The following is a 14461-nucleotide window of genomic DNA, read 5'->3' as shown; positions in this document are numbered from 1 at the left end:
ACCCAACCTGACATATAGACACAGACATACAGGCACACACAGATACAAACATCCATTCCCACCCTCATGCTCTCATATGCACTTACTCCACACTCAACCAACGTGGAGACATACATAAAGAGACGTTGTACACACGATCACACTCCCCAAGCGTACTCTACAAACCGGGTCTAGGTGCCCCCGCCCCTGGAGGGGGGAACTGCACCCAGACCCAGGTGGTGTTTCCCTTTTCCCTGCGGTGGGGGGAGGCAGACCGCCCCGACTCCGCAGCAGCAGGAAGGCTCCACACTCCAGACCGCAGTCGGACGGCCAACTCCTCCTCCTAGTCCTAGCCCCCCTGCTCCAGCAGGTCGCAGAGAACGGGGGTGAGAGAAGACTCCGAACCTCCCTCCACCCGCTCATTGTAATGTTGATGCATGTGTGTTCTAAGGTGCATTTAAAACCCAGGAGGGCATGGAGCTACCTGCCAGAGAGCAGCAGGTAAGCGCATGGTCCCTCCTGCTAGCCCTCAATGTCTACGTGTATTTAAAATTGAGAGGTGGGCAACGATGCCAGGGGTGGGGTGTACACCCTGATGGTACTTTGGACTCCGTGTATCGTGCCCACCCCCAAGATCCTATATGTATGTGTAATGAGAGTGTGAGTAATGTGAATGTCTAAGTTGTGGGATAAAATTGAGGCAGAGGCAGCCAGAAGGGGACAGGGGGGGGGGGGGTAGCCTCCTCTGCACCCTGGTGACATACCCCTACTCCAAGGCCCTGCATGTGTGGGTGGTTGTGGTGGAGCGGGAAGAGGGAGGCAGCTGGAGATGGGGAGGGAAGGAAGGGAGGGGCAGGTGACCCCTCCCTGGGGCCAGCTCCCCCGCTGACCCCAGTAGGCACCCCCATACTCCGCGACCCGCCAGGGAAAGGGGGCCCAGGCTCATCCAGACCGGGCCCAGTGCAGCAGCGCCGCCCGGCCCCACAGAGCCCGGGACAGTCCACCCAACCCCACCACAGAGAAAACTGCACCCACCCCACCATCCACTCATCTTCCAGACTACATAAGACAATAAACACCCAGGCTGAGATCTTCCTCCACCTCTCCTGTATCTCCCCCTCCTGCAGAGGCAGCTCCTGAGGAGAGGAAAGCTCCTGCAAGATGTGACAATCTCCCCCACCAGTTGAAGAGCCCCCCAGGTGGCTCGACGCACCGGCGGCACCCTGCTCCAGGGCTGGGCCCCCATGCACCCACCCGCCCACAACCCCGGCAACACACCAACCAGGACCCAAGCCCCCGAGGCCCGGTCCGGGTCCCAGCCCAGAGACGGAGCGCCCCCAGAACCTCACGCCCATCCCGGACCCACCCAGGGGCAGCCAGGCTACCAGGTCAGTAACCCACGTCCGTCAGCACAGACCCTCCCCTAGCCCCGCTGCACGCAGCCGCGAGGAAACAGTCACCGGAGAGCCAACAGAGCCCCTAACCGGACATGACCGCTACCCCGGGTTGAGCCCCCCAAGGAAGATGCCTCCGGGGAACCCCCCCGACGCCCTAAGCCTGTCCCTACCCCCACACCAATCACAACAGTGAAGGCGGGACCAAACTATGACCCCCCACCCCCACTAGGTGATGGAGCTGATCAAAGGAGCCCAGAGCAATTGATCTGATGTGGTGGCAGAGGCTGTATCAAGACTAATGTAATCTAATAGATAATTTCTATATTGGTTAGAATTAAGATTATTTTTATTTTTCCAGTTCATGAGGACTGTTTTCTTGGCTATGCATAGGGCAGTGAAAACCATATGGGCGATATTCTTTTCTGAAGTGACATTATCTAAGCTGCCCAACAAACACACTAAGGGGGAAGTTGGAATGTTACATTTCAGACACTTCGATAAGTCTTCACATATCTCGCGCCAAAACTTCTGAACTGGTGGACAGAACCAAAGAGCGTGGATATAATTGTCCGGTGAATTGGTTTGGCAGTGTGAGCAGTTGTTGGTAGACGTAAAGCCCATCTTGAACATCCGATGACCTGTATAGTGCACTCTATGTAATATTTTGTATTGAATTAATTGAAGACTGGGATTTCTAATTAGATGAAAGGTTTTTAAGCAAATCTGAGACCAGAAGTTTAGGTCTAAGTTAACTGATAAATCCGCTTCCCATTTTGCAATAGGAAGTGATATTGATTCATCTGTTTTAGAAAGCATTCTGTATATTTTGGATAGTAATTTGGGGGGTTTAAGAGTAAGAAATTGAACCACACTTGGTGGTGTTTGTAGTTCAACTTGACCCGGTTTAAATTTCTTTTTTACTATGGATTTAATTTGTTGATATTCTAAAAATCTTTTCTTGTTGATCCCATATTGTGTAACTAGTCCGTCAAATGAAATAAATTCTGTTCCTTCTAGTATATGTTCTAAATATTTGATTCCTTTATCACTCCAATCTGAAAAGTTTATCATATTATTGTTTTGTAATATGTCAGGGTTGTTCCAGATAGGTGTACGTTTGCATGGGATTAATGAAGACGCCGTCAATTTTAGAAACTCCCACCATGCTGTCAGAGAAGAGCTGATGTTGATGCTTTTAAAGCATTCATGTCGTTGGGTGTTTGAGCTGATAAATGGTAGGTCTGAGATCTCTAGATTATTGCAGAGTGCTTGTTCTACATCTAGCCAAGGTTCATCTAAGAGGGTGTGTTTTAGCCATCCTGAGATAAACTGAAGCCTGTTGGCTAAGAAGTAGTGCTGAAAGTTAGGCAGTTCTAGTCCTCCTTTATCCTTGGTCTTTTGTAGTGTTTTTAAGCTTATACGTGGGGGTTTATTTTTCCAAAGGAATATGGACATACATGAATCTAGAGATCTGAACCAATCTTGTGGCATTTCTTGAAGATCAAAGGTAATAAATGAAGCAAAATTACTTTAGTATGGGTATACAGTATATTAGCTAGAATACCAAGATGGAAATGTATGTTGTCTATGTTTCTTTAAAGCCATCATCATTTAGTTTTCTGGCACAAGCTGGACTTGGACTTATTCAGCTTATAAAACATTAATATTGATGTTGGCATGTAGTTAAAAACATCATTAAAATTATTTTAGACTCCAGTTTCTGGTAAGGTAATGCGTTTACCCTTACATACTGTTTATATTTCATGCCTTTTCAGTCAGTTTTGACCCTATTAAAGACATTAATCAATGAAATTAATTAATATATTTCAAGTATGGAAATAAATGTCCATACTGAATGTTAAACTACTGATTTAAAAGGTGTAAATTGCCTGTCAAACATCAATTAATAATTTAATAACTTTACATCTAAGCTAATGGCAGCTCAGATGCCTTTATAATATTTATAGCTCACAATAAATGATTCTGATTTTTTTATTTTTACATTATTTGTTGCATTGCAGGTGCCAATGCACTGTACTCATTAATTCTCTGACCTCTGTATAACCTCTGTTCCGTATGTGCAGCTTGCATTACCAAAGCTATGCTGTGGTTCTAATTCACTGTTTTGAGATTCTCCAAGGACCATTCAAAGATCAGCAGGTGACCATGACCATGTGGTGAGAACACAGACAGTTCTCGTGACAGTGTCAAGGTCCCCCTTGAACTTTGACATCACTGTGCCATAAAAACTACACTGAGACATGGCACATGAAATCCATCTGAATGTATGTATATCAGTATAAAAATGTAAAATACTTTTGGTTTTGTGTGCTCTGGATCACTTCTGGAAAACCCATCCAATTTCAGACTAAAAGAATGACATTTGAGGTATTTTTGTTCCTGTCAAATGAGTCAAGTTTGTCCAATATTCTCTCATAATTTTGGCTTCAATTCTTAATTTCATAAAAAGTCCTGAGAAATACTACTAAAAAAACTTAATGTATTCACCAGCTGGTTGCAACCTAGGTCCGTTTGCTGTTGGGGTTGGGAAGCTGGCATTCACTGGGTTTCTATTAGATCTTATTTACTGAAAACAGCTGCCCACTGAAGCTGGAAACATAGTTAATGAGAACAGATCAGTAGACCTGAAAACCAAAACAATGAATCAGAATAAACCAAAAGATCACATCAAGCTGGCGTAAACGGCGAGTTGTTTGTAATTTTTCAGTTATTTTGTCATTACAAATGATTTTTTTCACATTGCATAGTTATTTGATATTGACGTTATAAAAAGTGCTGATTGGTGCAGCTTTTATCCATCTGGAGCCCTGGTCGTTTCATGATTTAATTTTTTTTAAGACAAGCTGTCAGTGCCATTTAAAGTGAAGAAAAGCAAAACACCAGAAATTGAACACTTCTTTGAAATTAGTTCTTTGTTTTTTATTGGACAACAAAAAGCAAATGAGGTAACTGAAACAAAGGTTATGCAAAAGTGCAGCCTGACCACACAAATCAACAACACATCTGAAAAATGTAATTACCAACCTACACCAGTGTGTCTCAGCAGCACACCTCAGTAGAAAGTCAAGCATAAGAATGAAAAAGTATCAGAACATTAAAACATTCCTTAGATTGGCACAATAGAAATCTCACCTTCCTCTGCTGAGCCTCGAGAAAGACATTTGTTTTGCAAAGTAATCAGAAAACAGTGCAATGCTACACCTTTTACAAGTAGACTGACACAAAACTCCTCATGCCATACCCTAAATAGACATGACTCAAACCACAGTTTCTATATATGAATCTTCCTACTGTAGCTCAACAGCACATCTGGCTAATGCATAGCCTGATCTACACAGCTGAGATGTCAACATTAAATCACACCGATAGTCTATAAAATACAAAACAAAAGAATAGATCAGTTGTTTCTTTTCAAAATCAGGAGTGGTCAACATGGGCTCTTGTGGTTCCACATGTTACAATTCTACGAGACAGTCTGTGCCAGGGAAGTCTGGAAGGTTAAGCTCATATTTTTTCTGGATGTCATAGGGTAGGAAGCGTCCGGCCAAGAAATGCTTCCCCGTGAAACTCGTGGCACACTTCTTTGGTGCTGTAAGTGAGATGAGAACTTCTGGGTTTATCCCATCCTGACTTCGCTCTTCTACATCCCAACCTGGAAAAAATGCGTTTAAGGAAAGGAGCTTTTCAATAAATTTGTGCCATTTTCAGCAGTTAGTGTATATGGAGTAGGATGAACTCATAGTGATCTGATTTTAGCGCAAGAGTTATTCTCTAAATGTGCCTCTAGACTTGGAAAACTGAGAGAGCTGCCTGGAGGGTAATTTATCATCGTATTTTTTGGGCCTCAAGACTTATATCTACAGTTTATATTAACACTTACCTGAGGGCACATCCACACTAGCAATGGGAATCTTGATTTGCTTCAGGGTGACCAAAATACCAGAGTATGGCTCCTTTATGTTGGCACAGTCTGCTTCTGGGCCCATCATGGCATCAATCACTAGGTTGTAGGCATCGTTTATAAGCTGCACCTAAACAGAAAATACCTCAGTATGAATAAAATGAGAAGCTTACTTCTTGTACACAATTCACTGGAATCACCTTCCAGTGGTTAAAGGCAAGATTAATCTGTATAAGAGTAAAACATTTACCCGTGTGGGGTTTACAGTCTGTGCAGTTGTTATTATCCGTTGTCATTCCCAGACTGACAAATTATCTCAAACCCAATGTTGTCTCAGAGGATCCAAAATTTTCCGAAATGAAGGGTAAATGTTATGCAGAAGTGTATGAAAAGTGAAATGTGAGCAAAACTTGAAACCAATTAGCAAAAGAAAACAAAGCAAAACAAAGTTAACGAAACCCACAAAGATCCCATATGGGAAACAAACCACTTGGAAACTTGTGATTTCCTCCTTTTGCAGACTTTGAAGGCTGCTTCCTCTACTACCAGAACTGTGAACATCCAGTAGTGTTGCAATCAGTGCTCGGACACTAAAAGACCCCTTTTGCATGTCTGCTACATCAATGCTGTCATTAGATTTTCAGTTTATGAAATATTATGAAGCACAAAATCACAGTAGTGGCTAAAAAGTTTGATTAGATTTTATCATAAACCCATCTGAAAAGGTTGTTTAATAAAATGCAACCATTCATTAAACATGAGAAAGATATAGAAGTAAATATACCACCGTCTAAACTGCACTTTTTATTTAATAAAAGTGAACAACAGGGGAGGCTGGAGCCTTTCCCAGACAGTTTTGTATGATCTGTAATTAACCCAACCGCTATGTCTTTGGAGAACAAAACCAGAGCACCAAAAGGTAACCCACAAAGGTGCAAAGAGAACTTGCAAACTCCATACAGAAAGGCCTCAGTCATATAGCAGTAAGGCAACACCACTAATCACTGCATCACTGTGTTGCATCATCTCCTTCTTGCTGATTAATTAAAAGTCTAGAGAATGCAGCCAATTAGGTTAACATAGCATAAAGGCTTGAAACGAGGGGAAAGTGTTCGGACTCAGTCCAGAGGTTACAAGAAACAAACAACGGAGAAACCTCTATAGCTCAGTAATTAACTGACTATCTCCTGCAACCAGTAAAGACCCAAGGGAGCTAAAGGTCTCAAAAAAAGTTCAGAAATTAAAAAAGAGAGAATTATTGAAAAACTCTTTTTAAATTAAACTTTACACTCAATCTTTTCAGCAGCATGGCTAAAGTTTCTGTAAAATGTGATGTCCTGTAAAGGAATTGCTGACCTCTGTAGGGAGATAGGATAAGAAAGGGATGTCCATCTTCTCACATTGAACTGTGAAATCCTGATGTAGACTGTGAGAGGAGCGTTTAGGGTGATAGATGGTGGGCTCATACTCCTGAACCAGATGAGGCAGCAGAGACAAAGGGCAGAAAGAAGGGGAGAAAAACACAGAAATGAAGAAAGTTAATTATGTTGGTTTCAGCCAGCACTGACATGATTCAGTTTGGATAGTGTTTCAGTATATTTAGCATGCGGTACAACTGAAAATATTGTTGACTGGTGATCAGAAGTAGTGGTTTCTGCAGTCTGCTTTCTGAATGAATACCACCCTCAGGAAGTGGAAGCCATGTAGAGTAGAAATCCAGACCCCTGCATTCTGAAAGGTCTGTGATGCTCTGCAGGAAGCATCTGTGATCCATGACCTTTTCACAGTCACAAACACAAATCTTAAAACCCGGGAACAGAAGTGTAGTCTGTAGTGTCAGTGTCTGACTGAGTGTGTTTGTAAGTTCATCAAGTTAATTTTTATGTTAAGCATCATTAGAGTAATAAGACACATGCATACATGTGTGGTATGTATTGTTCAGTCACTACTGACAATCTAATCTAATCGCTTTCAAAAGAAAGCATATTACTCCCAGGGATAATTTTAATTTAAGTAATATTTTAAATTGACTTTTTATCTATAGTCAGTGGCCGCTTTAATAGGTACAATTAGCTGTTAACACAAATATCCACTCAGCCAATCACGTGGCACTGTGTCAATGCATTTATGCATGTAGGCAAGTTCAAACCAATCATCAGAATATGGAAAATGGTGATTTAAGTGACTGTGGCGTGGTTGGTGGTGTCAGATGGGCTGCTGATCTACTAGGGATCATTTGCAGGAGATTTGCATCATGGATCTGTGGACAACAAATCTACATCAACTGTGTGATATTGTCCTGCCAATATGGACTCTGAGGAATGTTTACCACCACCTTGTTGTTGTGCCACACACAAAAAAAAGGTAGTTCAAAAATCAAAAGGGGTCCAAACCAACACTAGCAAGGTGTACCTAATAAAGTGGCTGCTGAGTTTTTTGTTTTTTGTTTTTTAAGTTAAGATATTGGTGAATTTATTCAAATTATTAAAATAGTAGTTTCCTCGTGTGTGGAATTATCCCCTTTCTCAAAAACACTGTCTCCTCCTGTGCCTTTTATATACCAACTGAACTATTAATGTTTATACATTTTTAGAGTAAGAATGAGTAAATTAATAAGTAAAAGTATGTTTTTAAATCTGTTTTAGCTGAGGCTATCCTACAAAGGAGGTGATCTGTCAAGTTAAATCACCATTATAAATCACCATTATCACCAATCACTGCTATCATCACCACAGACCAGAGAGCAGAGAAGAATACAATCCAGTGCCTGCGTCTCTCCTGGGGTTAGCCAGCGCCACTGGGGTGGCCTTGACCTCATCAGCAGTTAGGCCATCAAAATGTGTGAAAGTAAGGGAGAGTGCGAAATGACTGTCAGTGTCATTGAGCTTGAAGAGAAATGAGCCGTGAGACAGAAACAAGCACACAGCATAAAAAGGGTCTTTCTCCAGTTAATGCTCAGTTCTAACAGGGTTACACTTGCTCTCCCTGAGGGATCACGGTGTCTTGTAGTACTCTTTTATTACGTGCAGCCCATTAGCAACAAAGGAAAGAGGTCTGCAGAACACAGGACACTCAAATCTTTAAAAGGATACTTGCTATCCTCATTTCCTTACAGTTCCAGGGACCTGTTGTACAGATTGTAACGGTCATTTATGCAGCTGGTCAGCTCATTGTTAATTCTTCTTTCTTTCATTACCCCAAACCCTAAAAACACCCCACCTATCTAATGATTGGCTGCCACCTGGTTCACCTGGCTTGTGAAAAAACAACCCAGTTCTTGTAAGCCTCCTCTTTAGGCCAGACAGAGCTAAACATATAAGAAATCTGTGGTGAGCTAACATCAGCCCACACAAGAGAAGAGGAAATCTTTGGTAAACAAAACAAGCATTCACAGCGGTCTTCAGCTTGGATAGATTGCTTTAACACGCACTGACCTCATTTTGATGAACAGTAAAGACTGTAATAGGTATATATGTTAGAAGCATAACATGTCCCCTTTAATAAAAAAAATAAAAAAAGTAGAAAATTAAAAAAAAAAAGTAGACCTGCAAAAACTTCAAAGAAATGTCTCAAATGTTACTTTGAATGTTAAATTTACCTGAACTGTAATTGCCCAGAGTTAATAAAGGCAACAAAACTGCTAAGCAAAATAGTAGTTTGTATTTTAGTTTACTGTAACTAATGGCACAAGTTTCCATGCAGTGAATGCCTCAGAGCATATGAACTGAGCCAAACCTAACTTGATGTCCACCTGTTTTAATATGAGCAGTGCACCAGAACTAATGACCACTGTAGTTGTTGTTTATCCTCATCAAATACTGGCTTTGGTCAAGGAATATTTGTGCTCTCAGGTATGTGGCATTGCGGAAAATATTAAAGAATCCATAACAGATTCAGACACAACCTGTTTTTGTTAACATGGCTGTCTTGGAGTGACGTGGGAAGCAACCTGGACTGTTCTCCTGCAAATGATCATTCATTTCTCTGCTCTGTCTAATCACATTCACAGCTCTGCATCAGAGTTTGTGGCTGTGCATGAGTGTCTGTGTGTGTATGTATTAAAATGTGTGTCTCGTGTGTATACTTGCATGTCATCCTGCTGACAGGGATCACATCACACCATGAAAAACATACAGTCTTAAACCGAGAGAGCGCTTCACAGTCCAAAGAAAGTATTCGAGTTTCTCAAGTTAGAGCAAGCTCAGACAAGTGTGGTCCCAGATCAGGCTGGTGCAGTGTGCAGACTCTTTAAAAATAATAATAATAAAATTTTATTTATGCAGCACTTTTCAATACGAAGTAAATGTTTCACTTTGGGGAAAGGGGGAAAGAATATACCAGAAATTATGGACACAGAAGGTAAAAACATTAGGAGGAAAAAGGATACACAAGCAGACATAATAATACCCCACACCCAATATACTTAAAGCAGGGAATCAATACCCAAATCCTTAAGTTAAGTTACAGAAACATTTCTTATTCATTTCTGGAATTCCAGGGCAAACTATATCTTCTCAAAGCTAACCTCTGGCTTTGTTCTTGGCCTTGAGAAAAAAAGACAGAGTGGGAGGTGAAGGAAGATAGAGATTGGGCTTCTTAAATAAAGAAAACATGGTTTTAATCAGAACTATCGATGTGCTGTAAATCTAGTAAGTCAGACACATATGGTAAAGTGTATAGATGCATTCCATTCAAAGCCAAAGATCCCAAAAACACATATCCAAAATTTCCCTTGTAATAAAATCATAGACCGGGACTGACCACAGCACCATGTACTCAGAATAAAGGATGTTCAAAGCTGTGATCTGCAGCGGGGTCAGTGAAGATGGATAGCTCCTTGAAGAATAATTTGTAATGTCAGTCAGTATGTGGCCTAAGCTGCAGACATCATGGTCATGACATCACATCGTGGCTGCGGAAGCAAGGCGCAAGACGGCTTTAACGAGAGTAACAATACAATGATATCATGACTGTCTGAGAGCTCTTGCAGGGAGGGTAATGGGATAACTGCTTGCAGCCATTTACAGGAGCTGAAATGAAATTCTGTAAAGTGCTGTGGGCCTGTATATGGGATCCCCTGTTAGTCATGATGTAATCATTTGCAAGATTAGCTTTTTGTATTGTCTGAATGGCTCAGTAAGTTCCCTAATGTCCCAAACATGTCATGTTGCTGAATATAACTCCTGCCTTAGTGTACCTCCTAGGTTACTTACAAACATGCGCAGGTGTCGGGCACACACCAGCCCAATAGAACCATTTTGATCTGGACCACAGATCACCAGCACTGTTGGCTGCTTCTTTGTTAAAGAGCCAAGAGGGTAGGCCTGGTGGAGAGACAATAAAACAAAGAGAGAGAGAGAGAGAGAGAGAAAGCATTAGAAATAGATTATCAGCTGATGATTGAGGGAAAGCACCGCAATAAGACGAGGTGGATAGAAGAGGTTATTGATAGAGAACAATAGCGACAGGGAGAGGAAGATAAATTCTTGGCAATATTCTTTATCATCCCTCCAACTTAGGCTTCTTATTCAGTCCAGGTTATCCGATCCTCACCTCAGCCTCTCCATCATACTCTGAGTGCCTGGGATGCCAGACGAGGGTGGAAATGGCACCGGCTCCCCTGTCTCTTGTGTCTATGAGAAAAGGTCCAATCTCATTAAAATAACTACAGTGGAAAAAATCCCAGTGTCCTCACCACGGGATGCTTCCATATATATTTATATATAACACACTTTCTGTCTGCATCCTGGTTACAGCGAGCTGCTGGCATCTGTCTCTTTTACTGGCCACACATTCCCTTGTAAATCATCCTGCACCTTCTTAAACGAGACAGGTATTCGCCCGCGGAACTGTCATCATGATTGGTTAATCTTCCATCTCCACATAAACAGTGCTGTGTGACTGTGTGAGTGAGTGTTTGTGTCTGTGTGTATGCACTCCCTGTCTGTGGTTTCTTTTCCCACAGATTATTCACAGCGTCAAAATCAATGCCACAATAATATACAGACTGTTAGCTACTGCTAACAATGTTAGGTGGGGGTATAGAAGAGTTTCTGCATTGTGGCATTACACAGGAATTATTATTCATTATTATAAAGGTTACAGCATGACTTCATGAACCAGAACAAGCTGAATATGAGGAACATTTGAGTTCATGTCCTGTCCAATTAGAGCCCAATAAATGTGTGTCAGAACACAATTTGTTAGCCAAGTTTTATCACTGCGATAAATAGTTTATGACTATAGTTCATAGTAATGTTCAGATCATAACCTACAAATTACAGTTCAAGTGTTTCATAATTACAGGGCACATATAAAGTGATGTATTAATAGAACTGATAGATGCTGTAAAATAAGAGTTATATTAGAATAAGTATAGCTAATAATAAACCAATTATTACTGGGTGTAGTGATACAGTGATAACTCAACCTATTATTATTAAAAGGCAGTTCTTTAAATATATATCTGTAAAATGCTGCGTCATCTAATAATTTTACCATTACTGTACCATAATTACACCTTTATACACCATAATGTACTCATAGGCTTACTCTTTTAGAGTTTTCTCTCTACCTTGTATTTGAGAAACAATTATACCATAAGTTTTTGGCTCCCTGTGAATATTTTATTGCACCCTACAATTATTTATTGTTATCATGAAAGATCAACCTTTTTGCCGTGATGGGCCTCCAAACATTGGAGATGAACTTCAAGTAGGCCAAAATTCTTCCACTGTGCATAAAACCCATTTAGTTCCACTCTCACTAATGTATTCCAGACAGGAGAAAGTTCAAATGGAGAGACAGGCAGTTCTCCACATTGGATAATTGGATACAACAAGACTCAGAGTGCATTAGGTAGAGCGATGAATCCAGGAGAAGAGAGACAGCAGCCATTATCTCTATCGTAACAGCTCGACTGAGAAATCATAACACAGGATCAATGAGATGGAGGACAGGCTGTTACAGCTGCTGAGGGCCACACAGTTCATATTAACAAGAAGAAAGAAGGTAATGATTGATAGGATTAAAAGGTAGAGGAGAGCAAAGTCAGCCAGTGTCTTGTGTCTCCTTATTTAATGAGATGAACCAACCGGTATTTGTATGCAAGTTGTAGAGTTAAAATACAACTCTTTCTCTCAGATATACCAAGAGTGTTTTAGTTTTCCTGGATCTCTGTTGTAGTTTTTGAGCCCACAACTCGGCCCTTTCCCAAGCTGCAGCAGCTATATTCAGGAAACCTACTGTTTGCTACTTGCTTCGTGTCAAGTGTCAAGCAGACAAAGTTAGCTCCCAACATATAAACTGTGTAGCGTTTATGAAGGTAAATTGTTTGTAAAAAGGGAAACCGAGCTTATACGTAAAGTGGTGGTGAGAACTACAACAGCATATGAATGCCTCCCCCAAATGGCCAAAAACACAATAATCATAAATCACAGATTTTTAAATGGATTTCCTGCGTGGAACAAAACCAGCCAGCCCATAATTACTTGGCCATCCTGTGTCTTCCTCACGCTACACAACTCTCTTTTTCTGCTTGTTTTAACAAATTCACATGAGAAGGTTTAATGACATTTTTCTATAAATGTTGAGGACCATCGGGAGGCTCAGTCTTGCTTCTGGTGAAACCATTAGAGATACTCTCTTGACGGTGAGCAGCTATAAAGGGATCAGGCCAGATCAATTCAGGCAGGGAATTTTGCATTATGAAAAATGTGTGTAATCTTACCGAGAATGCTTAATATTCCACAATATGTGATACTAAAACGTAATAAATGAAAGAAATTAGGAAGAGAAGGGACACAAAGCATGCTGTATCATGAGGTCAGTACTGCTGATTGTGTTTTTTTATTAGTTTAGAACGAAAAATGAGGTTCTGTTAGAGCAATTTTCCCATAAATATGAAATTTCACAACTACTTTAATTATCATATTAAATCAAGCTTCCCAGTCTGACCCAATATTTGAGTGTTTCTGATGGATTTTGAATGGATTTATAGGCAGCTATGATGATAGCTGTGCTTCTTTGTTTAAAGCGTCTAAATACTTTGGTACAAGTCTAAATAAACATCTGTAACAAATGTACATTTTAAGGTTTCGGTAAACTTTTGATACTAAACAAAGGGGCAAACTTGGAACGAAAGGTCACAAGAGTAGCTAAGCGATTTTACGACCCCCCGTCCCCCCCTCCCATGCTCACACAAACACACACCAAATATAGAAAATATACCCGTCTTGATTGTAATAACGTCTCTAAGGGTATACTGCTTTGAATTAAATGTAAAAGGCACATGAGCCTTCACCTCCAATCAACCTGAAACACACACTGAGCCTGAGAAAACATTATCAGGCTCCTAAAAACACAAATATACTCACATATCCAGAAAAATGTTACCTTTAATATTTGTACTAGAAGACCAAACCAAAGTCCAGGGGCTACTCCAAACTATAGCCTAGACTAATTTATTGCTGTGTGGCAACAAAAATGTCTCCTGTCTCCACTCAGGTGTTGAAAAGTCTCAGACTGATACAGAAAGAGGCACACACACACGCAGACACACACAGTCTGGACCTGGTGGTTGCTGCTGTTGGAACAGTAAGGGGATTACTTACAGAAAACCTATAATCTATCTGGCAAGGTGTAGGTGTGTGTGTGAGGAAGCATATGCCTGTTTGTGTGGTATACTTGGAAGCCAGCAGCAGTAGGCCAGCAAGGTAATCACTAAAATCAGACTGTCTGCATCTCCTTCGACTGTAATTTTCTTTAAATAGCAGTGATGTCATGTACGCGGTAGCGTGCTGCTGGCGGCTGTGGGCAGCAATGAGACACCCCATCCAGACCATGTTTGTCTAGTATGGCTTTGCTGTTGGGGGGCTGGTGGTGGAGGGCCAGGCACGGGGCCAGTGACAGCTAATGGTAATAGTCGGGAAGTGGATGTGGTGGGTTTAATCACACACTATGAGGGGAGAATACTAAACCTCCACCTCTGACTGATGTTGCCACTCTGCCACTCAGCGTTCACTTTTCTTGTTCCCGCTTCTGTTCTTTTCTTGTTTTGAAGGGGGATATCAAAGGTGTCTCACTGAGGTAATGTTGCCTCTTGTAAGCATAATGCCCCACTTTATGGAAGTGCAACTTCCTGTAAACTACTCTTTTGTGCTTT

General features: G+C 41.3%; 1 protein-coding gene across 3 annotated transcripts in view; it reads right to left on the bottom strand.

The window, feature by feature from the left end:
• Positions 1 to 4313: 4313 nt before the first annotated feature.
• yjefn3 (YjeF N-terminal domain containing 3) overlaps positions 4314 to 14461 on the bottom strand; it is a 49054-nt gene continuing 38906 nt past the window's right edge. The window contains exons 3-6 of one of the 3 annotated variants that reach the window (XM_080876930.1): positions 10512 to 10622; positions 6655 to 6768; positions 5278 to 5428; positions 4314 to 5049 (exon numbers count right to left, since the gene is read on the bottom strand). In XM_080876930.1, the coding sequence (XP_080733056.1) occupies positions 4853 to 5049; positions 5278 to 5428; positions 6655 to 6768; positions 10512 to 10622 (573 nt within the window). In that variant the 3' untranslated portion in view covers positions 4314 to 4852. The remainder of the gene's footprint in view (positions 5050 to 5277; positions 5429 to 6654; positions 6769 to 10511; positions 10623 to 14461) is intronic. The other 2 variants (XM_080876932.1, XM_080876931.1) reach the window with 2 other exon arrangements.

Source organism: Rhamphochromis sp. 'chilingali', assembly GCF_963969265.1.
Source record: "Rhamphochromis sp. 'chilingali' genome assembly, chromosome: 3".
NCBI lineage: Eukaryota > Metazoa > Chordata > Actinopteri > Cichliformes > Cichlidae > Rhamphochromis > Rhamphochromis sp. 'chilingali'.
This window is presented reverse-complemented; position numbering and strand designations above follow the sequence as displayed.